Source organism: Gallinula chloropus, assembly GCF_964237585.1.
Source record: "Gallinula chloropus genome assembly, chromosome: 1".
In the NCBI taxonomy this organism is placed as follows: Eukaryota; Metazoa; Chordata; class Aves; order Gruiformes; family Rallidae; genus Gallinula; species Gallinula chloropus.
Window position 1 is genome coordinate 197,922,852 of NC_140085.1, and position 27,759 is coordinate 197,950,610.

General features: G+C 39.9%; 1 protein-coding gene across 2 annotated transcripts; it reads left to right on the forward strand.

Annotated features, from left to right (window-relative positions):
* Positions 1-308: 308 nt before the first annotated feature.
* LOC311193398 (glutamate carboxypeptidase 2-like) lies at positions 309-27,564 on the forward strand (the record flags this gene model as incomplete). Of its 2 annotated transcripts, XM_084266214.1 has the most annotated exons (19): positions 309-426; positions 1,753-1,861; positions 4,655-4,841; positions 5,601-5,702; positions 8,396-8,521; positions 10,417-10,603; positions 11,929-12,022; positions 13,750-13,848; positions 15,946-16,031; positions 16,712-16,831; positions 18,193-18,275; positions 18,546-18,609; positions 20,102-20,169; positions 22,052-22,143; positions 22,913-23,003; positions 23,783-24,047; positions 24,742-24,823; positions 26,533-26,625; positions 27,285-27,564. In XM_084266214.1, the coding sequence occupies 19 exons, from the start codon at positions 309-311 to the stop codon at positions 27,472-27,474; spliced, it is 2,256 nt and encodes a 751-aa protein (XP_084122340.1). In that variant the 3' UTR covers positions 27,475-27,564. The 2 variants fall into 2 exon arrangements, with proteins under 2 accessions (XP_084122340.1, XP_084122341.1); XM_084266215.1 differs by lacking the exons at positions 309-426; positions 26,533-26,625 and having other exon boundaries at positions 1,806-1,861.
* Positions 27,565-27,759: the final 195 nt, after the last annotated feature.

The window sequence follows — 27,759 nt, forward strand, 5'->3', positions numbered from 1 at the left end:
CAGCGGCTTCAGCCGGCCCCGACATCTCCAGCCTCACCCGAGGGCGGGCGGGCCTTATCCCTGGGCAGCGCGGGGACAGCGAAGCCCTCACGGGCAGCGCCGGGGGCGCTGTGAAGCGGCTTCTCCGAGGCGGCAGTGGCTGAAGCGGCCGCGACCGACAGCCGGCGCCCGCCCGCCCCCTGCCGCCTGCGGGGCGGGCCGGGCCGGGCCGGGCCGCGGCGGGACTTCGGCCGGCGGGGCGGAAGCTGCCGAGGGCGGCGTAGGAAGGTTGGGAGCGGGGCATCGAGGCTGGGAGAGGGCTGGTAGCCATGTGGACGTCGCTCGGCGCTGCCACGGAGCCGGTCGGTCCCAGGGCAGTCAGCGGCCGCTTCTGGGTTGTCGTCCTGGGAGCAGCGGCGGGACTCTTCCTCCTCGGGTTCCTCATCGGTACGGTGCAGACAAACACCCTTTGGTGGGGGGGGGATTGTCCCGGCCACCTCCGGCCCTTCCAGCCGGGGAAGGTGGGTCGGAACCAGCCCGAGGGAAGGCCGGGCGCGGGGAAGGCTTTAAGTGCCCAGAGCTTAGTGTCAGGGGAGCCCGAGGTAAGTCCGTGCTTGGCCCGGCCGACCCATCTCCCGCCCCTGAGGCCGGGCCAGTGCAGTCGCCGACCCTCCTGGGATTTCTGGCTCCTCCACGGGAGAAGGGATCTTTTGTCGGGAGTGTCCTTTTGACTTGTTTTCTGTTTCCTTTTAAATAAAGTAACTGCGCTGTGGGCAAGAGAAGAGGTGTGGGGTTTTGGCACCAGCTCAACCCAGAAAGGCAGGAACATAAATCAGGGGCTCGATGAGCCCTGCTGGGGTGGGGGGCGGGTGAACTGTCTTTAATTTCAGGACCCAGCTCCCCATCAGTTCAAGCAGGCAGGCCTGTGGGTTGTTGCCACAATGAATTTCGCCCTCCCTACCCCGTTTTTTGGTTCACAGATGAGTCAGGATCAGCTTGGAGGAGGAAGGAAAACATTTTGCAATGCCTTTTGGTATGTGCTTGGGGTTTGTGCCATTGGGAAGCCCTGACTATATTAGTCTGTCGTGGAAAAGCCCTTTGCTGTGCCACAACCAGTGCCCTGCTGTGACAGCTTGGTCTCTGCTTCCCACCAGTTCTCTGGTTTGCACTAACCATGTAACTGCTGCTGCATTTGCATTGAACATGTCCAGTCTCTGACTTAAAAATAAAAACAGATGTCAGAAACACTTTCTTTCTAGCCAGGTGTTCCTCTCATCACTTCCTCTGGTAATGCCTGCACAGTAAGGGAAGGATTCCAGAACAAGAGCCAGACAGACCAGAGAGTGAGAAAAGAGTTACATCTGTTCCTTACAAAGGGTGTCTGTGTTTCTGTGCTTTTTTGTAAAGCTGCTGGCTTGTTACTGAAGTGTCATTACGACTGACATGACTGACAGCACGATGCTCTGGTGCTAAAGGAAGACAGATAATTCTCCTTAGCATGTGCAGTAAAATAAATGTGATGAATAAATATAATATAGTATTTTATTGCTCTCTATATCTACCTGGGTAATTAAGTTCTCTTAATATGGGGGGGGGGGCTGCCATTGCCATCACCATGCAGCTGGCATGAGGTTGTGGCTGCTTGTTTGTGCTGGGATTAAAACAGTTGTAAAATACATAGTTAAAAAAGTGTGGTGATAACCAGAGAAATGGTGTGTGTCCTAGGAATATCGCTCTGGTGTTTTTAAAGTTGTGTTTTGGTATGTTCTACAGGCTGGTTTTCAAAACCTACAGAAAACAAGACATCTGTGAGTCCTCATGAGGAGATGAAGGCAGCGTTTATGGCTGAAATGAAAGCTGAAAACATCAAGCAGTTTCTTTAGTAAGCAATGTGTAGATTAATCAGTCCAAAAAAGAGAAAAATCCACGCAGGACCAAGCCCAGCGATGCCACTAGAACATGGTGTGCAGGTTCTCAGCCACGGGTTTTATCTAATGTGTCCTGGTGAACTGTCATTGACCAACCAGTTCATTTCGGCCCCTCTCATTCATGTTTGTGTTGGAATCAGTTCAGGAGTTTTCAAGAACCTCAGTACTTGAAGTTAAAAGTTGGCCAAGCCTATGGTGAATGCTTGTACAATGATGTAGAGGTTCAGCCTTTCTCTTAGGTGTCCTATTTCATCTACAGAGTTTATTTTACACTCTTTTATTTAATGGAAAAAATAATTCACTTCAAATTAGACTGTATGAATGAATTTAAATTAGGAGAGATCAAATGGAAAATAGACTGAATCAGTGTAAAACAAAAGAAAATCATACCAGTGGTCAAAACTTAAGTTCATCCTATATCTTAGGTTTTTATACCTTACTGCTGCTCTCCCATCACACTGTGTCATGCTTTGACCAAAGTTGTCTGTCACCATTCTGACCTGGTACTCAGTTTCATGAAGACAGACATGTTCCCAAGTGCTCTCCCTCTGGAATAGCTGGAACAAGCAGTAGATACCAGGTAGTCAGCTGACGGTACATTACACTGCTTATAATTAGTAGCCTTAAAGCTTTAGAGTCATTGTTAAGACCATGGTTTTTTCTAATATTTTCCTCTCATCTACACTCTAGTTGTAGTTCTTTCAATCACTTTCACTTAGTTGATTTTAAATGTACTCTTTTTTCTTCTATTAAATCCTAAAAGTAAAGCTGCTAACATTTGTTCCTGAAAAGCCAAACAATGGAAGATGAAAATACAGATTTTTAAAATCTATTGAAGTTTAATTACTGGAATTGATTTCTTAATTTCTGTAATTAGAAGCCTTCAGAGAAGCTTTCACAGAATTTAACTACAAGGAAGTTGATGCCCTATTATTTGTTTATTTTAGGGGTCTTGTAAGCAGATTATTTTTCTCTTAGAGGATAGTGTATTATTCATTAAAAGCTGTATTTATTCCAGTCAGTAATAGACCAGAAGTCTTGGTTTACTGATAGAAATTTACTTTCTGTCCAAAGAAAGTGTTAAATTATCAGTGATTTTATGAATAATCAAGAAATTCAGGTTTGCCTTAAATTCCAAGCGTGATTGAATAGCATGAAGTTGTATCTTGCTACAAAACTAAATTACTAAAAAAAACCATTGTTGCTTTATAAGACTGTGGCAATCCCACTCATTTAAGTGCACTTGCCACAGACTATTGCAAGTAAATTAGCTGGAAAGTAAGTTCCCTTTACTACACAACAGCAATGTCCTGCACTATGTAAACACTGAAAACTGAAGATTTAGGATTTTTTACTGTCTTAACCTGTTTTGGCTCCTACAAAGTCAACTGTTGTTAAACAGCTCTGTAAAGAGACTGCTTTCTGCCATCTAAACTCCCTGTCTCTATGCCAACAGGAAACATTGTACCTCATTTACTGTCATGCAGCCAGTTCTGTGGTGAAATATGGCAGCTATTTAGTCACTACTCAGAACTACCAGTGCAGGCAGTCAACAGATTGGAAGAGGAAATGAAGAAAAACACAATATTTAGTTAAATGGGAATATAAACCAGGAGAATATCATTGCATAAGTCAAATTTTAATGCAAACATGAAACTTGAACATTCCCAACTCTTATAGAAAACAGCCATTGGCTCTAAATGCTAACACATAGGTGTGCTCTTGGTTCAGTGGTAGTGTCACTGTAACAAGGACTTCTAGTACAGTGTTGGTACTAGATGTTAACCTCATCAGGAAGATGGTTTTATCTATCAGCATTTGGTACAAAAGCAGAAGTCTGTAGTTCTTTCAAAATGCATTGTTTGATAGCTTTTTTGTCGCTGGAGCTAAAGGACTATTTTTTCCCCAATCTTACACCCTCCCTTATCAAAAATCCAATTTCTTTCATTAACACCCACCAGCTGCTGTGACACATGCTTTTGTGGCATGTTGATGGCATGGTCATGTGACAGGATGAGGACATCGTGATGACAGCCTCATTCAGCTGGGAGTTTACTTCAGCTCCCTTCACCACTTTGCTTTCTTGATGGTCTGTGCATTTTTTAATTTATTTTTTCCAGAGAATGATTTGCTGACTATTGATGGTATCTTCACTGTTTGTTTTTCACACTGCATGACTTTTAAGCCACAAGCTGTTGAATTTTTCTGTTGTAAGCTGCTGTGAATTCACTTGCTCTTACTTGCCAGCTAGAAAGGTTCAAAATGAACTTTTGGATAAATTAGTGTTTGTGCCAAAATTATTTAAAATAGTGTGATCCAAGGAGAATATCCAGTTAATTAAATACAGGAATCTGAGTAATTATGCACATTTCTAAATTAAATACGTAGAATTAGCCTCAACTCTTTTATCACTTCCCAAGGAAGGTCAGTCTCATTATGCATAGGAGTGATTGGCTTAAGGTCACCCATAAGACAAAGACCCCCACATCTGATATCATCATTCCATTCTTGCTAAAACAGACTTTGAGGAAGATAAAAAAAATCTGTGATAATTCAGGGCAGATTAGAAGTATTTACCTCAATTTATGTATGATAGGCAAAAGCATAGACACAAAGGAGTCTGGGTCCATATTTAGCCTGGGTACATCTGGTCATCTCTAGGTGGTTTTTTTCCAGCTGGGGTAAGAGGAGTTTGGATTGTGAGATGCAGTACCTGATGATGACTCTTTGTTTTTTTTTTTCTTTAGCAATTTTACACAGCTTCCTCACCTAGCAGGAACAAAGGAGAATCTGCATCTGGCACAACAAGTCCAAGCTGAGTGGAAGGAGTTTGGTTTGGATTCTGTTCAGTTGGTTCATTATGATGTCTTGCTCTCTTACCCTGATGACACTAAGCCCAACTACATCTCAATAATTGATGAGCATGGAAATGAGGTACAGAAAACACCAGTTTTTGCAACTAGGGAACAGAGTCACCACTGTACATCTGAGAAGCCTGGGAAGGAAAGCTATCCTTTGTTAATGTTGTTGGGCCTGACCACAGAAATGAGGGAGTCCCATTTGCTTTTATTTTTTGTATCTTTGTTTCTTAACATATGTGCTAGGAGTACTAATAATTACCCTGATTCATATAGCATACATGGATTAAAGGGGAATTATGTGGGAGAATTACTTCATGTAATTTATTTTTTTAAAACTTATTCTGTTATTTAGATAGAGGAAAGCAATCATGATCAGCATCATTATTTGCATTGATTCATTATACAGTATTGGTTATGGTGCTAAATTCAGTTTCTTGAGGAGTAGAGTTTAGGCCTTGAGACACACTATCACCAGTAATATCAGTTCATGACAGCAGCTCTAGTGCTCACAGAAGCTCCTGGGATGAGCAGAATGCAGGTGGATTTTACCATTGTGATCTAACCTGCTCTTATCTGCTGTACTGAGACCACCATAAGGTGCCCTGTGTTCATTCAAGTAGGATTCTGTGTGAAGAGCGGAGATGATATTTGCAAGATCACACACTGAACCTACATACTGAAAAGGATGCCCAGTGCTTGCTAAAGTTTTGGCCACTTCTCACTAAGAGTCCTAAAACTAGAGTAGTTAAACTGCAAATGCATGTGAAATGTGCCTGAACAGAGAGTACTTCTTTTCCATATTCCACGATTTACTTTTCTTCTTTCCCACTAGATTTTCAACACATCATTGTCTGAGCCTCCTCCTCCAGGATATGAGACTGTTAGAGGTGTGGTGCCACCCTACAGTGCATTTTCAGCCCAAGGAATGCCTGAGGTAATATAGTAGAATAGTAAAAGAAATAGAAGTAGAAACAGAAACTGAAATAGCAGTAGAAACAGAAGTATGAATAGACATAGAGACAGAAATAGAAATAATAGAAATGATGGACAATGGTAGTGTAATATAGGATAGCATAGCACGGAATAACTTACAGTGATACAGAACAATGTGAAATTCCTGCAGCTTGGCCTTTAGTTCAATACCTAATTTATCACCAGATGGGGACATGTTCTAGCTCTGATGTTCTTGAGGGTTTTGTGACAGAGCAGTGTTGAAATTAAGCAGCCATACAAATATGTATTTATCTTTTTGAGTCAGAACTCGATTTTATTTTTACCTTTTCCTTAAAAATACGATGATAAATCTTTAACGTTGTCAGCTGCTATAATTTTCACCAAGTATTTCTGTGACTGTTGTTTCCCATCTTTCCCATCTTGGTGAATAGGTAAGACTGTTGAATTTGTGTAGAGAAATGTACAGTCCAATTTTCAAAATGTTGCTTGCCCAAGGCTCACACTGACAGGTATAACTGCACAGTGTACATTATGCTTGAAAATGGCTTTTGCTAGCATTTCTAGCTGGCGGTAAGAGTGTTGCTGTGATCTGAGCTTAACTCTAATCCTATCTTGTACAGATGGTACCAGCTGACAGGCTTTCTTTTATAAAGCTGGCCTGTGCAACAGGAGTTTTCTACCCTGTGATCATTAGTGGTTTCAATTAATATGCTGTAAGGCTAGGAATTTTTTGTTGTTGTTCTTAGTATCTTTCCTGCTTATACATAGAATGACATAGGTGAAGATCATCTGGTCCAGTATGTGCTTTAAAGTTGGATCTCACTTTGAAACCTGCTAACAGTGCATTTGCTCACACAGCCCAGTATTAGAGTCGTGTACGTTCTGGAATGTTTTAAAAAGCTGTCCAAGTCCAGAAAACAAAATGTATCCTGTATTCTTTTGCTTCACATATTCAAAGTAAGCTGGAGAACCAGGCACATAGTCTGTACCCTAGGATGTGAGAGCTTTTAGTGTTTCAAGAATTGCAGTGGGAATTTTGGAACATAATGTAAGGTAAAATTCATGGGTCCTGACTTTGTATGGTAACATAATATCCCCAAAGAAAGACAGAATAACCTCACTACTATATTTGGTTTGCAAAGAACTACGGTAAGTGATAGGATATAGGGAATAATAAAAATGAGTTTAAGAAGCTGCAGCTTCCTTCTTTAGAAAATTGTTTTATTTTAATTAAATATAAGAACTTGTATCTGAAAAAAACAATACCTAAAAGACAGATTGTCTTTTCAAAATATGATGCTTATGTTTACATAGTACTTTGACAAAAGCTCCAGGTACTTATTTAGCGCTATTAGCAATAGCATTCTCCACTGAGCAGTTCTCTGCACCTGTACTGCAAACAGCACAGGAGGGAGCATGTGTAGAGCTCAGCAGTGGGAATACTCAGTGAGTTCAGGGCTCTTCTGAGTTCTTCCAAGCCTGTTTATGTATTTTATGTTAAAAAACATTCTATTAAAACCCATAACTAAGCTGTTGAGAGAGATACTTGGAACTTGCCAAGCACAGTCATCAGTCGGAGGTTCTCTTTCTGCTCATGAATTTTGCCAATGATTCCTGCATAAAGCTCCAAGTTCAATGCAGGGAGAAGTCTGCAAAGTGCCTGCTTCCCAGGCTAACTATAGACTCACAGTTAGGCCCCCTTCATGAGAAATGGGAGAAACAGCCAAAGTTTTCATACCAAGAAAGGCCAAGAACACAGCTCACACATTTTCAGGGTGAGTGCTGTGATCAGGGAGTTGTTGAAATACAGTTTGGCACTGCTTGCACCATTACTTTTACCTGCAGCTGCTGATTTTCCTGCCTAATATTAGTTGTCTGGAATTGTAGGTATCTTCCCTAAACCAGCCTTCAAAGCTTTTTATAGGCTTTCATTTTGTAACAATCTTCAAAGTATAATCAATAAGAGGTATATCCAAAGAGCAATGTATTCCATCCTAAAGTAGGTGTTTAAAACAGATTTGGAGTGAATTCTCCTGGAAAGGGTAAATTCTCAGAGAAGTTCCCAGCTCTTTGCTGTCGATGGAGTGCATTACAGGTCCTTCTTAGACAATGCACACAACTTACAGGCAGCTGACCTTAAGGAAGGTGAATCATACACCAGTTATTGAATTACATGGTTAAAACAAAATCATGAAGAATGCTTTATTCGTGTGCAAGCTGTATTTATTTTGACAACCACCCACCTGTAGCTTCTGCCATACTGAATAAGAATTGAGTCCTGAGTATTTCATAGGATATTGGCATCATTCAGTCTACTGCGTAAAACCAAATTGATCCTTACTGTGGTGCTTGCATCCAAAATACCTCCAGCTGTCCCAGACTAAGTACAGCTTCAACAGACTACACAGAGAAGTAAATGCCATACTTTTAAGTTTCTTAATCAGTAGTTGTATCTCAACATTTTCCACTGTGGACAAAGTCTGGCAGCTTTGGGTGGTAGGAGTCTAAATTCATTGGAAGTCACTTGCCTACCTAATGGTTTCATGATCAAAGAATTCATGCCAGAGCCAGGCCTGGGGCTCATTGTTCCCAGCTTATTCTCTTACTAGATATCACCCTCCTTTTGACATTCTCATTGACATTCTTGTTTCAAATTCTACCTCTTTCTATCAGGGTGAGTTAGTGTATGTGAATTATGGCCGCACCGAGGACTTCTTTAAGCTAGAACGTGAAATGGGAATTAACTGTACAGGAAAGATTGCTATTGCCAGATATGGGAAGATCTTCAGAGGAAATAAGGTAATGTCTCTATATAAAAATGTCACTTATGCTGGCCTTCAGTTGGTTTCAAGAGACTGAAACACATACCTAAACCATTCTGGAGTTTCTAGAGTAACTGAGTTTTTGATGGAGCTGTGTTCAAAAGTGATTCTTTAGTAAAAGATACACAATATATATTTGATAGGTATGTAATACATCTATAGGATAAAAGTAAATAAGTTGAAAAATGTTAGATATTTTTATATACATTTGCATACTATAAATTGTTCCAAAATAATACATTCCTGGGCAATACACTCTAATTTTGAACTAGGTTGTTCTCTATTGGTTCAACTGTGCTTAGAGATGTCTATATTGTGTTTCTTTATTACGGTTTCTGTACACCAGACAAAGACTATAACTACATAGAGATTATTTTAAGTACTGTATTTGTTTATTCGGTGTTCCTACCATATAAATATTTTTAAACTTCAGATTTCTGCAGATTTCCATGGCCTGGCAGGAAAGGGCACGATTGTGCATGCTCCAGGCACACACTCAAGTTACTTCCTCAACAGGGATATAAGAAGACAGTCTATTTTAAGCATATTTGGCTCTTGTACAAACATTAGTTTGACCCTACTTTGGGCAGGACTTTCTTTGTATTTCTCAGTTACCTAAGGGTGTCAAACACTGGATCTCCTTGCTGCGATGCCAGCTCTTATTATATGTGATTGACTAATCTTTTGAGAACTTTCAAGGGCTAACTCTCTACCATTTTCACCAGTGACAAATGACATGTAACTCACATTCTGGGTCAGATAATATTTTGACTGAATTGTTTACCACTCTTAAAGATGCTATCTGAATGGAAGAGATTTAAAAATTGAAGAAGTTACTGCTGGCTACGAATATTTTCTTCAAATGAAATACAATCACCTCAGAGTTACTGATATCTAGCGGGGCAGTTGTCCTGCGGTTTGGAAATTACATGGCCTCTATGACACAAAGGGATGATATATTTAGTCTCATGGTAGTGTATCTAATGACTCTCTCTATACTGAAGAATTCAGTAGCCTATATAAAATCTGTAGAACTGTACTGTCATTTTCTGACTTCCTAATAGTGTGCAAGGATAGGATAGAGGATGAAGGCAAGTAACGTATTTCCCCAAAAAATTAATAAAAAACGTATGGTATTTCTGAATTGAAAAACCCAAATTTAAAACTGTTGAGGATTAGTTGTCACTCAGTCACTATACATAGTAGCAAAATGGATTGGGATGTCAGAAAGATAAAAGTTTTCTTCTCTCACTCTCTACCAACTGGTATTATACAATAATAAAGTTGCATGAGCACACTTCTATTATTCAAAACAACGTGCAGGTCAACCTTTCTGCCGTAATAAGTCTGAGATACCCACACTTCGGAGTTGGTCTTTGTCACAGCCAACAACAGTTTTAGGCTCTCCAATAATAATCTTCCTGTGTGGTCTACACCCTGAGATACATTCAGAAGCTCACTTAGGTAAATGAGGTAAATGCATGTCTAACTGAAAGGTAAGGTTGTATCAGCATGATGCAGTTTTTTCCATCCATGATGCGTACGTTTCAATAGTCAGTTGATTGTATTGATCTGTATGATAGAATACAAACTCAGCTTCTGTAGTAATACTGTGAAGGATGTTTTCCATGTCACTGCAGTTAACTCCTACCTAAAAATTCAGTGCAACAACAAATGTCTACATTCATATGAAACCTGGTATCTGCTGATATATTTTCAGGAAATTTTATTATATGAGACAGTTATGGGGCCTTTACTTAGCCTAAGCACTGTAAAGGGCCCTGAGTGTGATTCACAATAGTTTCCTTTGCACCTTGAACTCTGGTGTCAAGCTATAAAGGACTGGATAGGGACTGGAGCTATGCTTTGCAGGTAAAGAATGCTGAATTGGCAGGTGCTAAGGGAGTTATTCTGTACTCTGACCCTGCTGACTACTGCGCCTCAGGAGTAGATGCTTATCCAGATGGCTGGAACCTTCCAGGTGGAGGAGCCCAGCGTGGGAACGTGTTAAACCTGAATGGGGCAGGGGATCCCCTGACACCAGGTTATCCTGCAAAAGGTGAGTGAAACTAGAGAAGTCATGCTCTGTGAGTCTTGTTTCAGGAAAGGAGGGAGAAGACAATGGGTATGTTCTTTCCTTTGGAAGAAACCACATTTTTTCTTGGTCTTTCTGTTGCTCAAAAGAAGCAGCTTTGGGTTCCACGGTAGTAGGCCACTTCTATAAATGGTACATGAGAGAAAGTGAGGAGTTGCTAAGGGAGCCACAGCGTCCACTGCTGGACAGCTTGACATGCCCAAGTTAGCCCAGAGAACATGACACAACTATTAAACAGTTGAAGTTGTAGTTTTCTCTTGCTGCTTCTCATCAGTAAGTCAGCAAGGAGCCAGCTCACAGGTTTCTTTGCTTTTGCAGTTCTCCTTTCTGGAGGATTTGGGCTGCCTTCCCTCTAGCAGAGTCCTGACTGGCAGTGCTGAGATCTTTTCATTCTAGGACACATCCCCTGGCTGCAGCTGAGGCCTCTGAGAAGATGACCATTTCCTACTGGTTCATCACTTTCACCTCATGTTTCCTCAGCTACTTGTTTGAACTCTGCCTAAGTTGTGTTATTTAGCACCTAACCCAGATCATTTGGACTGAAATGCATTAAGAACCATTCATGCCAGCACTTGAGCCAGCATATCGGAGGGAGGCAGTCACCTCACGAAGAGTAGTCCCTAAGTGATGGGGAAAGCTGTCTCTAGTCAGCACCACTTGAGCTTGAAGAGCATAGACGTTCACAGCAACAGCATAGTAGAAGCAGACAATGAGGAAGTTTTCTGGCACCTGATGCTAGAACCAGTGATCTCCTAGATGAATCCCCATCTGCTTCCCTCAGTGAAGATCCCTGTGAATGTTGCATTAAGGAGGAAATTATTCTGTACCTGCTGGCTTGAAAACATCAAATTTTGGCCACTACATGACCTTTAAAGGTCCCTTCCAACTTTACACATTCAATGATTCTATGATTATATTTGCATCTTTCCTAGTTCCAAACTTCTGACTGCAGGCTCCCTCTTTGTTCTTTTTCATTATCTGTGGCTTAGTCTGAAGTTCTTTCCCATGGAGAGAAAGATTTTGATCTAGAAGCATATCAATACAATAAAATTAACAAATACTTTTAAAATTTCCAGCCAGCTCAAAATGCATGACTACAGACACTATGGGATAACCTTTGTTAGTGTCTCTCTGAAAACGTGAAGAATGAGATCACTGAAGAAGTCTCATTACGACTTTGAGGAAAATTAAATCATTATCCCTGACTCCAGTGTTAGGACTGTGCTGTGAACTGTGCAGATTCCTTCTGAGAGTTGTTAAGTATAAAAATATCTGTCTTTTGCTTTCAGAATACACCTACCGATTAGACAAAGCCAGTGGTGTAGGTCTTCCAAAAATTCCAGTTCATCCCATTGGCTATCACGATGCTGAGGTGTTACTGCGGTAAGTGTGTGAGGGATTTGAGGCAGGCTATTCTTTGAAAGTTATGAGAGTGTTTGAAAAGAAAGAGAAAAGGCTTTTGCACTGTGCTTCCGCTGTTGCCATGTTTGTTTGTCATTAGGAGGTGAACATGTATTATCTGTTCCTACGTAGGAGATAAGAGCAGGGTGATCCTGAAAGGATCACTGGTAATATGTCACGATCAGTCAGGCATACCGAAGTTATAATGTATCTCTCAGTTTGAAGAAAGGTGAAAATTACTGAAGATAATGTGATACCTGTCTCGTGAAAAAGACCACAGATGAAGTCAGTCATTTGTCCACGGAAGTACACACCGTAGCCAAGTGTGTTTGATGGGACAGTAGATGTACTACCCTCTGTTAAATGAAGGCCTGTTCTTTCTCTCACCATGTTGCACAAGAATAAAATTGCTCTAGCAAACTAACAGACATCCATGTGTAAGTAAGTGTGCTTGCTAAAAATGCAGGTGACATGAACACAGGCTACCAGGTTGCCAGAGAACAGCATTAAAATTCATCATTATCTTAACCAAGTAAGCTCTCTAAAAAATTAATATGTGATTGAGTTGGCAAGTGTATCATTCTCCTAAAACATGGTAGTAATTGTCTGTATCAGCTGTAGAGACACCAGGCAGGAAGTGCTGGGGTCTTTTCTTTAAAACTGTACAGTCACCACTGTTATGAGGATAACTGCTCATTAATGATAAAGGTGTAGGTTAAACCCTCTCTTTTTTCCACTGTCATTTAATAGTGGCAGAGGAGATTGATATCTGTAAATATGATGTAGCAAGATACTTCAATGTTGTAAATAATTCTATAACTTGTGTTTAATAATTATGAATGAAATCTAAATCTTCTAACAATACTGGGTCCTTGTTTTCACTTTTGGCTGGAGAAGTTGTAATTTCTAGTTATTCCTGCTGTTATACTTCTACATTACCAATATATCAAGGACTTGGAGACATGCTGAAGTGTTCTGTGGACTAAAGATTGACTGAAGTATGCATGCATAGTAAAGATGTTTTGATTTACAATAATATGTTTCACCTAATAAGAACTAGCACATCCACTATACTTTTTAATATTTTTTATGTTTCTTATAAGTTCATGTCAAAAATCTAAATCCTTTAGAATAGGTGAATAATTATGTAGTCCTCTGAATTACTGCATTTCCGGTTGTGTTTAACCTAGAAAAAACATCTCATCTTTGATAATGGAACAAGAAAAGGTGACTTGAACTAATCATGTTTCTCCTGTTTTAGACATCTTCAAAACACATCAACTCTATCTATGCTAACAGATTAAACAGTGTCCAAGGACAGGACATGCCCTGTTAGACTGGTCCAAGTTCCTCTGCTAATTCAAATGTCAATGTAGTTCAAGGTGGTAGAAAGTTCCAGAGACCATTTACAAGAGACAGTTTGTGTGCAAAACCTGTGGAGGCCAACACTGTTTTCCGGGATCGCTGTAGGCCATTCCAAGTTGATCTCAATGCCCAGAACTATGTCTCTATGTTAATTTACTAGTATTAATGTAGCTAAAAAGAGAGATTATTCCCATGTTGCAGTATGAATTTTCTGAGACCAAGACCATCAGTGTTTGTCTGTGTGTGCAAGGGACTTCACAAAGTGTGGTTCCTGGTTCCTCGTTTGCGTTTGATGCTGTTGTAAGATGTCTGTAACTAATAATGATTTTCTTTTTCCATAATAGAAACATGGGAGGATATGCACCACCACATAGTAGCTGGAAAGGAAATTTGAATGTATCTTACAATGTTGGTCCTGGTTTCACAGCAAATTATTCTACAAGGTCAGTTCTGTTTCTTAAGGAAAGGACGATTGGAATCGGAGAAAAACAGGTAGAATGATAGAATTTGACAAAAGGTAGAGTAGTTGGAGTTATTCACATCATTCCTTTATTGTGAACGTTTCCTAGGCTGACACATGCTCAGTGCAAAGCTTCAGTACTTTTACATCTTGACTGGATGTATGTCACAGAATTGCCGTAGTTTCCAGCTAGTCTTGAACCAGTTTCATTTGAAAAGCATCGAACCTTTCACAAACTATTTGATGAGACTGATTATTTTTTTTTTTTTGAGAACTGAATTTGTTTGTTGTCTTTCTTAAATTCAAGTGGTTCTTGCTTCTGGTCTTACCTATAGCCCTGTATAAAACAGTATTAACGTGCAAGTCAAGTTGTCCATCAAAAAAGATTTAATTACAATGTCATTGTTTCAGGTTGTTTTAAAACTGACTTAGTAATTAAAGTTTAGGGCTAAAGTCAAGGTGTTTCAATATTGGCTGAGCTATTGTACTGACTTCATATGAACTGTTTCACTTTATCTCTTTGTCATACCACTTGGAATCATAGAATCATAGAATGTGTAAGGTTGGAAGTAACCTTTAAAGATCATGCAGTCCAACTCCCCTGCAGTAAGCAGGGGCATCTTCACTAGATCAGGTTGCTCAGAGCCCCATCAGGCCTGACCTTGAATATTGCCAGGGATGCGGCCACCACCACCTGTCTGGGCAACCTGTTCCAGTGATCCACACCCTCATAGTGAAGAACTTTTTCCTAATACCTAACCTAAATCTCCCCTTTTCGAGTTTAAAACCATTACCCTTAGTAGTCTTGCTATAAATAGTTCTTCCCCAGATTTCTTACAGGTACCTTTCAGGTACTGCTGCTATAAGGTCCCCCCAGAGCCTTCTCTTCTCCAAGCTGAACAAGCCCAACTCTCTCAGTCTGTCTTCATAGGAGAGGTGATCCAGCCCTTTGATCGTTTTTGTGGCCCTCCTTTGGACATGATCCAACAGGTCCATGTCCTTCTTGTGTTGAGGGCTGCAAAGCTGGACACAGTATTCCAGGTGAGGTCTCACCAGAGCTCTTGATCGGCTGGCCTCACTTCTTTTGATGCAGCCCAGGCCTTCTGTGCAGATGCACAGTGGTGGCTCATATCCAGCTTCTCATCCACGAGTATTCCCTAGTCCTTTTCCCCAAGGCTGCTTTCAAGCACATCATCTCCTAACCTGTATGGATAACAGGGATTGTTCCGACTCAGGTGCAGGACCCTGCACTTGGCTTTGTTGAACCTCATGGGTTCACCTGGCCCCACTTCTCCAGCCTGTCCAGGTCCCTCTGGATGGCATCTCATTTCTCTGGCACATTAACCTCACCACCTCCCTGTTCTTCATGTGCCTCAGTGTAGCTTCAAGGAGTATCTTCCCAGGTACAGAGGTGAGGCTGACAGGGCAGTAGTTCCCAAGGTCCTCCTTCCTACCCTTTTTTAAAATGGCTGTGATGTTTCCTCTCTTCCAGTCACTAGGGACCACACCTAACCACCATGACTTTTTATGTATCCTGGAGAGTGGCTTGGCAATTACATCAGCCACTTCCCTGAGGATGAGTTGTTGCACCTCCATCCTTGTTGCAGATAAAAAAAACAAAGTCTTTTGATGCAGCTCAGGTTGTCTGATTCTATGCTGCCTGAGGTGTCACATCAATATTAACTGTGCTGGAGTTCTGATTTGCACCAACTTCTAAATAATCAGAACCATTTACGTTATTAACACTGGATGCTTTTCATCTTTCTTTCACTCTTCCAAATTTAAAAAGCAGCTGCTCGCAATAAAACATTCAATTTGGAGTTCTGAGCCTGTTATAAGTCTTACTGGTATCAATAAGAGTAAATAGTTTTCAAGGGCTAATTGCTGTTCTCAGTTGCACAAGTATAAATCCAGAAAAAATACATAGAAATCTTTTCAGATTTAGTTTGGCTTAATGAAGGGTAAATTTGGCCAAAGTGCTTTCCTTACAATTTATCTTGTAGACTTCTGAAAGGTGTCAAGATGTTTTATTATCTAATCTATTGGATTTTCTTTTTGGATTTTCTTCCCAACACACTAGAAAGGTGAAAATGCACATTCATAGCCAGAACGAAATAACAAGGATTTACAATGTGATCGGCACCATCAGGGGCACAGTGGAACCAGGTACAGTCATTTTTCTTCAGTGCCCTGTGAGTGTGCAGTGACCTCTGTGTGCACTTCATGGTTAGAAGGGGGAAACGAGGACTGTAGTGTTCTCTGAAATACTGCACTACATGATCGTTGGTGTTGAAATATTAACTGCACCAGCTTTCATATGGTTCAGGCCATGTTAATGCTTGGATTGTAAATGCTGATTTTCAAGGGGGAGTCATAACCAAGGCAGAAATATTTGTCTTTAGGCAAGCAGCTTGGCAATTGAAAGAATATTAAGTGGATATTCTTCCCTACTAAGGCAGGAATGGATTTTGCATTCCATCTGAAGTCGTCATATCCACCACTTGGGTTTTTGGCTGTCTTACGGTCTCTTGTAACCAGTGTCATTTTACACTCTAAAAAACCAAATACATAAACAACCCCATAACTCTAACTTGTAACCACAGCACTTCCCTGTTGCCCGAAACACAACTGTTAACCATCTTATAGTAGCCAAGAGATGTAGTCTGCAGAAAACATGTCTTTGGAGATTTAAAATATTGCTTGCTTTTTGCCTGTGTTTTGTATATTATAAACTATTAAGCTTTGTTTTCTGGTGCCTACATGGAAAATTAGAAGGGACTTTCAATTAACAAGTCCATGTCAGGAAAAAGATTTTCATAGTAAATTTCCATAATTAATTTATCTAGACAGATATGTCATCCTGGGAGGCCACCGCGATTCATGGGTGTTTGGTGGCATTGATCCTCAGAGTGGGGCGGCTGTGGTTCACGAGATTGTGAGAAGTTTTGGAAACCTGAAAAGGAAAGGTAATGCAATGAAAGAATAAAGCACACCAAAATCACAGCTCTCAGCGGGGACCATTGATTTCTCTGGGTTTTTAGAGTATGCTTAAAATTAAACACAAGTATCTCACTTATCTCTCGAATAAGCACACTGCGCTGCAGCTGTTAACTAGTTCCAGTTACGACCTTGGTATATGTGAGGCACTTCTACTCAAGAGAAAGTACACCTAAAGGAAAAGAAAACACTAAATGGGGGATACTGAAGTAAATATGACATTTAGTGATTACATTTCAGACTCATCAGACTAAATGTTTCAGTGGCTTTATAAAATTGGTAGATACTGGACTGATCAAGGCTTCATCAGGGCAACATGGAGAGCCTTCTCAGTACGTGACTGTGGTTTGGAGATGGACTGAAGAATAAAGAAAGCATGTCTATGTAATGCAGAGAATGAGCTGTGCAAACATCGTAGGAGGTAATGGTTAAAAATACCTCATGCCTAGTTACATTAGAATAGGAACAAATGTTAGCTGTACCAAGTTTCTGCTGCTGTCAGAGCAAATGCTAACTCCCTATCTGACATCCCATGGAAAGAAGCTCTGACATAAATAGCTGTGCTAGAGGAGCTTTCTTTGCCTACCCGTTACACTTAAAACCTATTGACATTTAGTAATTTAATTTTCGTTCCATTCCCTCCCAGTTATTGGATATCAGGGGAAATTTTGGAATACAAGCTGGGGGGGGGGGAGGAAAAAAGAAAAGGAACAAAAGATAAAAAGGTTCAAATAGCTTCAAAGAAAGCTGTGGGCACAGGTACATAGGCAGGGAAATACAGCCTGTTCCATTTGACTGGAGTTTAAGTTGAATGCAGGACTTCAAGTGAAAGGTCTTTGTTTTGAAGGTGATCTGCCAAAACTATAGAGAATGCCTTAGGTTTTGAAATCTGGCATTTGAGAGGCAGGTCAAAGAAATTCAATAATAGACACAAAACCACAGCAAACACTTTTCTGTCAAAATACACACTGGTATACAATGTGTACTAAATTGAACAGAGCAAAAAGAGTCAAAAAGCTTTAAAGAATTTGTGCACAAGCACATTCTTTTATTCTTGTTCAGATTTTTGAATTCAGATAATTTTCTTGCTGTTCAAGCTGAGAGAAAAAAAATAACATTATTTGGCACAATATTGAAGTAGAAGTGAGATTTGCTAATTTTGTAGCAAACCATTATTAGATTAGATTCATTGAAGGAGTTGGTTAAACACCTTTCCCCACAGATTGGGATGAAAGGCAAAGCCCCAAAAGTGACGTTTGTTTTCATGTTATTATCATGTAATAAGCAGTCTTTATTTCTGTAACACAACTTTCATGGTCTTTTATTGCAGGGTGGAGGCCAAGGAGAACAGTGATATTTGCAAGCTGGGATGCAGAGGAATTTGGCTTGTTGGGATCAACAGAGTGGGCTGAGGTAAACCAGTAGTGTTCAAACAGAAATGTGCACAGTGGCAGGTCTTTGAGAAATCTATACTAGAAAGTAACACTTCTTCCCTGCCTCCATCCTTCCCTCTCTCCTCCTTACGCACACACACTCTTAAATTGCCTTTTGACCAACCAAGAATATGTGGCTCCTTGTAGTGTATGATGTCTTTCCCTAAAACAGCTGTTAATCTATGTATGGGAAAAAGTTCTGATGAAAAAGATGTTCAGCAGCATTTTCTTCCTCTTTTCCTTCTCACAGGAAAATGCCAAAGTATTGCAGGCACGGGGAGTGGCTTATATCAATGCAGATTCCTCCATCGAAGGTACATAATTATGACTTGTATTTTACAGGAATAGCGATGATGTACATAGATGTCTGGGAGGCATTTTGGTTTGGGGATCAATGAAGGCTTCAGTGTAGTAATTTTGTTGCATTAATTCAAGAGTAGATATGGGAAGAAACTGTGACACAGAATCATAAAGTATGCTTCCTGTTGCCTCAAGGGAAGAAGTCCGTTGCAGTAGCTACTATTTGGGAAGTCACAAGGAGGAATAAGAAATCAGCAGTTCTATGGCAACTCTTTAGAGTCAACTTCTCTTACAACTTCCGTAATAAACACAGGACATAAGAAAAGCTGTAAAAAGGTTACTTCAAAAGCTGGGCTGTAATTCACAGAATCATAGAACAGAATCACCTGGGTTGGAACAGACCCTTTAGATCATCAAGTCCACCCATAGCCTAACCCTGACTAGTCCACTTCTAAATCATGCCTTTAAGCACTTCATCTATGCAACTTTTAAATAACTCCAGGGATGGTGACTCCACCACCTCCCTGGGCAGCCTGTTCCAATGTTTGACAACCCTTTCAATAAAGAAATTCTTTCTGATATCTGACCTAAATTTCCCCTGGTGCAATTTTAAGCCATTTCTTCTCATCCTCTCACTTGTCACTAGAGAGAAGGGACCATCCCTGACTTCTCTTCAACTGCCTTGCAGGTAGTTGTAGAGAGTGATAAGGTCTCCCCTCAGCCTCCTTTTCTCAAGACTAAAAAGCCCCAGTTCCATCAGCTGTTGCTCACAGGACTTGTGCTCCATCCCCTTCACCAGCTTCATCTCCCTCCTCTGGACACTCCAGCATTTCAACATCCTTCCTGTAGTGAGGGGCCCAAAACTGGACACAGTACTCAAGGTGCAGCCTCACTAGAGCTGGGTACAACAGAACTATCACTTCCCTACTCCTGCTGGTCACACTATTCCTGATACAAGCCAGGATGCTGTTGGCCTTGTTGGCCACCTGGGCACAGTGCTGGCTCATGTTCAGCCACTGTCAACCAACACCCACAGGTCCTTTTCCTCCAGGGAGCTCTCCAGCTGCTCTGCCCCAAGCCTGTAACGCTGCCTGGGGTTATTGTGACCGAAATGCAGGACCCGGACTTGTTGAACTCCATAAAGTTGGCTTCTGCCCATGGATCCAGCCTGTCCAGGTCTCTCTGCAGAGCCTTCCTGCCTTCCAGCAGATCGACATTCCCCCACAATTTGGTGTTATCTGCACACTTACTGAGGGTGCATTCAATCCCCTCATCCAGATCATTAATGAAGATGTTGAACAAGACTGGACTGACCCCAGCACCAAGCCCTGGGGAACACCAATACAAATATACTGACAAGGTCATGTGAGAACTATTCTACAGGCAGAATCAGCTTGTTCCTTGTAGAGAGTGTAGCTTTCTAGTCCCTTTCTTACTAACAATGGCACAGGTTTCAGCTGAGTAGAACTTGCTGCTTCAGATAAATCGTGTTTCCTCTCTTTGCAGGAAACTACACGCTACGAGTGGATTGCACACCACTGATGTACAGGCTGGTGTACAGTCTGACTAAAGAGGTAATGCTGCATGAAATTTTTAGACAGCATGTTCAGTGCTCACTTACTGCATGGGGCTCTTGTGTATGAAATGCAATGTCAGGGGTTTCTTTTCCAGCTGTAGTACCCCTTTGAAATCAATAGTTAAGTAACTGGATTTTTTTTCTAGGAGTGGCAAAGGGATTTAAAATTTAGACCTTTAAATTATTAGCTATTCAGGATTAGGGGATTTTTCCTCCTGTGACAGTATTCCTTCTAAGACCAAACACACACACACACACGAAAATGCCATAAACTAGAGGACAGAAACAAACACAAACCTGGCTGCCCAGATCAACTGCTAGGGCACCCACGGTAGTGGGAGACTGATCCCCTCTAGTCAGGGGAAGAAATTAGGCTTCATGCAGTATTGTTTTTAGCATGATGTGACAGGTCTGGTCAATGTGCTCAGCTTCAGTGCATTCTGTTAGATATCCATTGACTCTGACTGTGATTATCTTGTACAAATTTATGTGGGATGCAAAATTAAAAAGTAGGGACGTTACCTGAGGAAACAGCCTTACCATCTGAGGTGTAAGACACTCCTTGCTTTGAGAGTGGATCTTAGAGGCTGGCACCAAGGGTGCTTTGTTTCCTGATCATCTTTATTAAAGCAGGAACTTTTAATTAGTCTTTTTTGTGCGGCTTTTATACACATATATATACTGTATGTATATATACTGTATATATATACTGTATGTATTCTCCAAATCTACTATATATGTCTTCATCTGCTGTGTATGTTCAGTCAATAATTTGTTGTCTCCTGGAAGCTGGCATTGGACTGGTGCAAAAGTAAAGCAAGTGTAGAAATTCAGTATAATAATTTGCTGGCAATTGTAAGACACCAATTAGGTGCCCAGATAAAGATATTTCTGTGCTGAACTACAGAAGAGCTGATCACCTGCAGTTCCCATGGTAACCTGCACCAAGTGTTAAGTGTTCAGAACAGTCAGAAAATCAGGTCAGAAATGTCTCAGTTTGGTCACCAAGGGTCATTGTTAAAATGTTGACCTAAATACCAGTCAACATGGTTGTGTAACTCTTCCTCAAACAGCAACAAAGGCTGATGGATGCCGGTAACTGCAGCTTGTTGGTAGCTGATGTCTGAAGAGAATGCTGATCAGGAAGCAGGTCCCATCCAAAGTTAATCTGTGGCAAAAAGTATTAATGCCATTCTATCAGCAATTAGCTTCATGACCAAAAAAACAAATACATTACTTTTATGTTGATTAAAATTGTGGACTAATTCTTAGATAAAGGTATTAATAATACACTAGATCTTGATAATCTTTAATACATTAAAGATAATAAAATCTCAGCAGTCCTCTCAATAAAAACAAAAGATGTTTAACATTCTCAGTAATCCAGAAAGTAGTCAGAGTGATAGGAATGAACTTTAGGATGACCATGATTTCTATACCTCTGTAGTGGCTATGATGACAGAATCACCAATTATTGTACACATTGCACTTCTAAGGTTACTGCAGCATCCATCCATGAACTAAAACAAGGTAGAAACAGTTTTGATTTAAACTAAAACTTAACTGAAATTTCCTGCCAAAGTGAAACAGAAAGTTTTGGTTTTTAGAGGGATTTTTATGTGAATATTTGAATTAAATGGATAAATATCAAGAAATATAAAATTGTAAATATTATCTTGAAATGTTTTGCTTTCCATGTGTTTTCTTCCATCCAAAATTACTTATTTTTAGCAAATAAACTATTACTCTGGAAAATACTATGCATTTGAATATTCACAGCCCTAAACCACAGACTTTATGTGATGACAGCTTATGGATTTGTTGCTTGGTAACTTTTAAAATTTTACCCTTTGTCTTTTTTTATGATATCCTTTTTCTAGATACCAAGTCCTGACGAGGGCTTTGAAGGAAAATCTCTTTATGAGAGCTGGTATAAAAAAGATCCATCAAGAGAATATAAAGAAGTCCCCAGGTCAGTGACAAAAGAAAAGAAACGATGTACCAAAATTTATCATAACTTGCAGAGTGTGAGTTTTAAAGAAATACCCACTTGAAAAACAGTGCTTTAAAGAAATGGTGTGATTCTCAGCTGTATAAATTTCAGAGTTTTATTGATTGCATCTGGTACACTAGTGTACATATTTTGTGAACTTGCCTTTGTAGCCTGAACAGGAGGCTTTATATCTGAAAAGTGAAGTGTTTGTGGATTTTATATTTAGACAAATGAAGGTTGTATGCCCATGGTGCAAACCCAGTAGCTTTCCCATGCACTTGCTACCAGTCTCCTAGAAGGCCTCTGAGTTCGGGGGACTGGGGAGGACACCAGGCAGGATTTTACAACACTGTCCATCAAATTCATCAGGATTTCACTGCAGAATCTCAAAGACTGATTCTGTTTCATTGAGTCATGCTGGTACTGTTGGGATTTCTCTGAGTTGAGAGCTTGGGATAGTGGAAGTTTGGCAGGAGGAAGGTCATTGGGTCTTCTCAATGATTAAGGACAGTGAGTTGAATTATCTTCCTGAGAGTTTAATTTCTCTGACCCTGAGAATGATGACTCTGCTCCTCTGAGAATGAAACTGTGTAGGGGTCACAGGCAATTCATGGTATATTGACAGAAGGAGCACACTGGGGAAGACCAGTGACTGCAACTGCAGAATAAATAATTGCCACAGTACATGGAAGAAAGCTAAAATGATAAGTATTGTCACTCAAGGCATTTTCATCTTTCTTGTTAAAAGAATAAATAAACTGGGTTCTGGCAATGACTTTGAAGTCTTTTTTCAACGTCTTGGCATCTCTTCAGGCAGAGCACGTTACAGTAAAAATTGGGTAAGTTTATGTCTTTGTAATTTCATGTCCCCTGTAACTGCCTGAATAGTATCACCTGCAGTTGAGCCATTCAGACTGCCAGCTTTGTGGAGTAGCTCAGTTTAGTGTGACAAAGTGGAGTCCCAGTTCATTACTAGCACTCTGTGCTCTACTACAACACAAACATTTAACAAATAGAAATGGTGCACATGTGGCAGACAATAGGCCCTTTGCTCAGGGTAAATGGATGTGCTCAAAATTACCTATGGATTAAGGCTTATGAGTGGTTTATGATGATATTTGAATGATCTGTAGTAACTTGAGAAGCTTTGAATTCGAAGTGGTTCATGTTACATGGTAAATACGGGCTTGACTCTGGAGCATCCTGTGAGATGAGACTAATTCAGAAATGTTCAAGGAGCAATTTATTCAGTGTCATCTTTTTCTCTGAAAAGACACATCCAAAGTCCCAAACAGAAGTGACTGTTGAGATTCAAGCAAAGAGAAGAAGGGCATTCTAACCCTAATTTAGCCAACTAAAAGTTTAATTTCTGTTCTTGGCTACCTTCTTTAGGCTCTGTGTGTAGTTAGTGGAGAGACATCTCCAAATGACCATTCATTTCATCATAGGCTGATGTTTGAAGGTACCACTGAGCAGCTCTTCTCATTTGACTGTCAGTAGTGGCTACATAGGATTAGTGTGATCTGAAAACTTCACAATGCTTTGAATCTCACAGCAAAAGTTTCCAAGCAATGCTGAAATATCCACAGCTGAATGTTCTTGGGTTTGTTTTTTTCAGAACGTAGAAAAATATAGCAGCTATCCAGTTTACCACAGTGTGTATGAAACCTATGAAATTGTGGAGAGGTTTTATGATCCCACTTTCAAGAATCATCTGACGGTAGCTCAGGTACGGGGAGGGCTGGTGTTTGAATTGGCCAACTCCGTTGTGCTTCCTTTCGACTGTAGAGATTATGCATCAGCTGTGAGAAACTATGCTCACATCATCTATAATTTGTCAAGGAATCATGAAGAGGAACTGGCAACATACAATGTATCCTTTGGTAGGTACTGTCATGCATCACACTCTTCCTCTGTTAATGGTAGCAGTGCCTTATCTGAATGTATGTCTTAGTCATGCCCTGGTATTTACCTTGTGCGGTACGAACAGCAAATAAAACAAGAGCCACCCCTTCCATTAGTTTGAAATTTGAATATGTTGGCACTAATATGACTGTGCAGAGACTATGCCATTGCCAAGTAGAGCTGAAATTTACAATCTCACAAGTTCTTTGACCTGATTCTCTTTGGCATGGTTCACTGATGTTGGCAACAAGATATCTTTGTCTTGGTCCCTCAAAAAAAAATTAAAATATCACACTTCTTTGCAGTTTATGGTGTTGGGATAATTCTCTGCTCGACAGTGATCATAAGATACTTCAGGTTAGAACATTAGGAGGTCTCTAGGTCAACCTGCCAGGTTCTGGCAATCCGTGGCCTAGTTGTTGGTATTTCTGTATATTCTAATAATAAACAATATTCTCAAAAATGCTGATATCTATTGTCTCTAAGGCAAGGTTTCACACAGAATTACATAGTTTTAAATGTGGGAATATGGGGTCATCTGATTTTCATTCACTGAGGATTGACAGATCCATGATTACAGAGTGGAAGATAAAGCTTTAGTTTGAAGAATTTGATTTGTTAAATGATTCCTTCAGAATCTGAAGTTAAATACTTCCTTCCTGTTCTCCCCAGATGCTCTCTTTTCAGCTGTGAAGAATTTTACAGAAGTTGCTGCTAGCTTTCATGAAAGACTGCAACAAACAGATATCAATAAGTAAGTTTAACTCTCTTTTTTTTTTCTTTCTTTCTTTTTTTTTCTTGCTGTCAAATACTCTGTGTAGTTGTCTGGCCTCAGAGGGCATGGTTTTCATTTGCATTTAGTCCCCTGAATAACCTCGGTGACTAATGACTGTCAGTCATTTCTTTCATTTTAAGTCCCTATGGAGTCTTGTCTTTAAGGATCTGTTTACTCTAGGAAACAAAGAATAGAAATGTTGAATTAGTGGACATCAGAGACACTGCAGAGCCTGGGAATCTGGCCATGTTAGCTTTGAAAAGTGTCCAAGCTAGTTAGTGTCAATTCTTGACAGGTTTTAGTTGAGGAGCAGTGCCAGGTGATACATGGATATGACTAGAATGCTGCTTAATATGAGCAGAGCCAGCTCAGGTGTGAAGCTCCCTCTAAGTATGGCCACATCCTAAGATTTTATTACTGGATTATCTTTAAAGTGCAAATGTTGACACATGGTCTTGATTTGCCAGTGCTCTAGTCTTCAAGATCCTGCTACCACTTAATGAAAAAAGGAAAAAAAAGAAAAAACAAAAAAATTGTACCATGATTGTAGCTGTGGAAAGCCTTCTGACAAGCTATGCTCCACCTATGCCAAAATGCCTACTTTGCATTTGACTTAATTTATTCTTTTGTAGGCCATACTCAGAATGATAAACCAAACTTCCTTTTATATGTACATATGTGTATGTTATATTTCTTGGGAAGAATCTAATTTAGCCATATGCTTACCCTTATGGAAGACTAAAAATAAAAGCAATCTTTTTAGTGGCAGCAATTTTCAGTATAAATGAGTTAACGATAGTTTCTTATGTAACATACATTTATGACATATGTATATGACATATTCAAAATGGTTTCATTTATGGATGGCCTAAATTTAAGCATTAATTCAAACAACCAGTTTTGATTTCCATTTATACCCATCTAAACTTGAAAGAGTTTCATTGATGGTAGTAGAGTTACTCCAGGGTTACTGAGATATAAATTTTACCTTTTTTTTTTTTATTGGTGAATGACTTAGAAGCTCAACAATAAGTTACTTTGGATGTAAACTATCAAACCCACATATATTCAGTATAATCTTCTTCACAGTTCTTTTATTTGTTAAGCATCAGTAGTATGCTCAGAGCTATTCAGAGCACACAGACACAGATGGTCTCTGCTCTAGGGAATCTACAATCTGCCGTCAGAAAAACAGAATTCTTGGATGACTCAAAAGATGATTTTAACATCACAAGGTTACTGTTTCTCAGATGTTGTGCTTTTGTATAAAAATAAATGCGATTTTATTGAAGTAATTTGCAGCTGGCTGGCTTTTTGGAAAACAGGGTCTTTAGAAAACTGTCATACAAAAGAAAAGAATGGTCTGCCTAAGAATCCTAATGAAAAGGAGATAAAGGAATAAGATGCAACATGAGAGAAAATACCCAGAAATCTCTGTCTCCTTTGACACTATGCCTTGCCTTTACAAACACCTTTAAGAGACTTCCAAGTTATGAACCAAACTGTCTCACAGTACAGATCAACGTAATTTGGTTGTGCAGGTTAACTAACGTGGACTATCTTGTCAGCTAAACTTTTAAGTTCAACATCTTGGATTTTCTGTCTTTCCTAAATCCGGCATTGTGTACACTGGGACTTGAGAGAGGGAAAAACACTCTGTAGCTAACATATTCTTGTTTTCTTTTTAGCATACTTGCTGTCAGGTCACTAAATGACCAGCTCATGTTTCTAGAAAGGGCTTTCATTGATCCTCTTGGATTACCTGGCAGGCCATTCTATAGGTAAGAAGGTTATTTTTCAATTTCTTCCTGGAAAACCCTAAGAGAACTCCTGTAAAACTTAAAGGTCTCTGAATGGATTTGTAATTATTTTCTTCAACGTGGTAAAAGTAGATTTAACAGGACAAGTAAGAATGAAAAGGGAAAACAACATTAGGAAAACTTCAGTGAGATACACTGTAGAGAATAAGGAAAAGTCATTCAGATCACTAAACACATTTCTATTAATTTCTGTGGGCTTCTAAACAGATCTAAAAGTTGGGCCCTGGACTCAGTTCAAGTCATTTCAGTCTTAAAGGATCTTTAGGAAATTATTATGATTAGAAAGTGAAATAGAGTGTAATTGAAGTATCTGCAATTTGATTGCTTATTGTAGAACAGTCATGTAGAGTGTAGAGAGCAGTACTTCAGTGGGGAACGTAATGTAGTCAACTTTATCTCAGCTTTTCCTAGCCGCAAAGCTCTGGAATTCATATGTAGCTTATTTGATTTCCTTGTTTTGTAGTTTATAGGTGCTGTTGATGCAAAAATCTTATCTATTTACATCTTAAGTGTCAAGAATTTAACCTGATATAGTAAGAGATTAGTTTTATTCAGAAAATAATATGGTTTATTTTCCTAATGCAGAATATTGTTATTTTTTCCCCTTAACTTCCTTACAGACATGTTATCTTTGCTCCAAGCAGCCATAACAAGTATGCAGGAGAATCATTCCCAGGGATCTATGATGCCATGTTTGACATTAAAAACAAAGCTGATCAACGTGAAGCCTGGGAAGAAGTGAAGAGGCAGATTTCCATTGCAGCCTTCACCGTGCAGGCTGCAGCAGGGACACTGAAAGAAGTGGCATAAGTATCAACGACGTAATTAGCAACAAAGATTACGTTTGGCAGTTTCCAGAAGCCTCAAATCCTGAACATTTAAAAACACTAAGAGGATTATTACAAAGAACACAAAATAAAAAAAAAAATGTTGTTCTTTGCAAGTAATATACCCAAGTGGAATGCATTTAATGGTGTTAACAAGGTAATGTACTCCTATCAGAGAGCTCAGTCTTTAGGTATCTTCTGAAGTGAGAGTGAAAAAGTTTCATGCTCTCTCTCAGCTTCATATTTTAAGAATTGGTAACCACTGGGT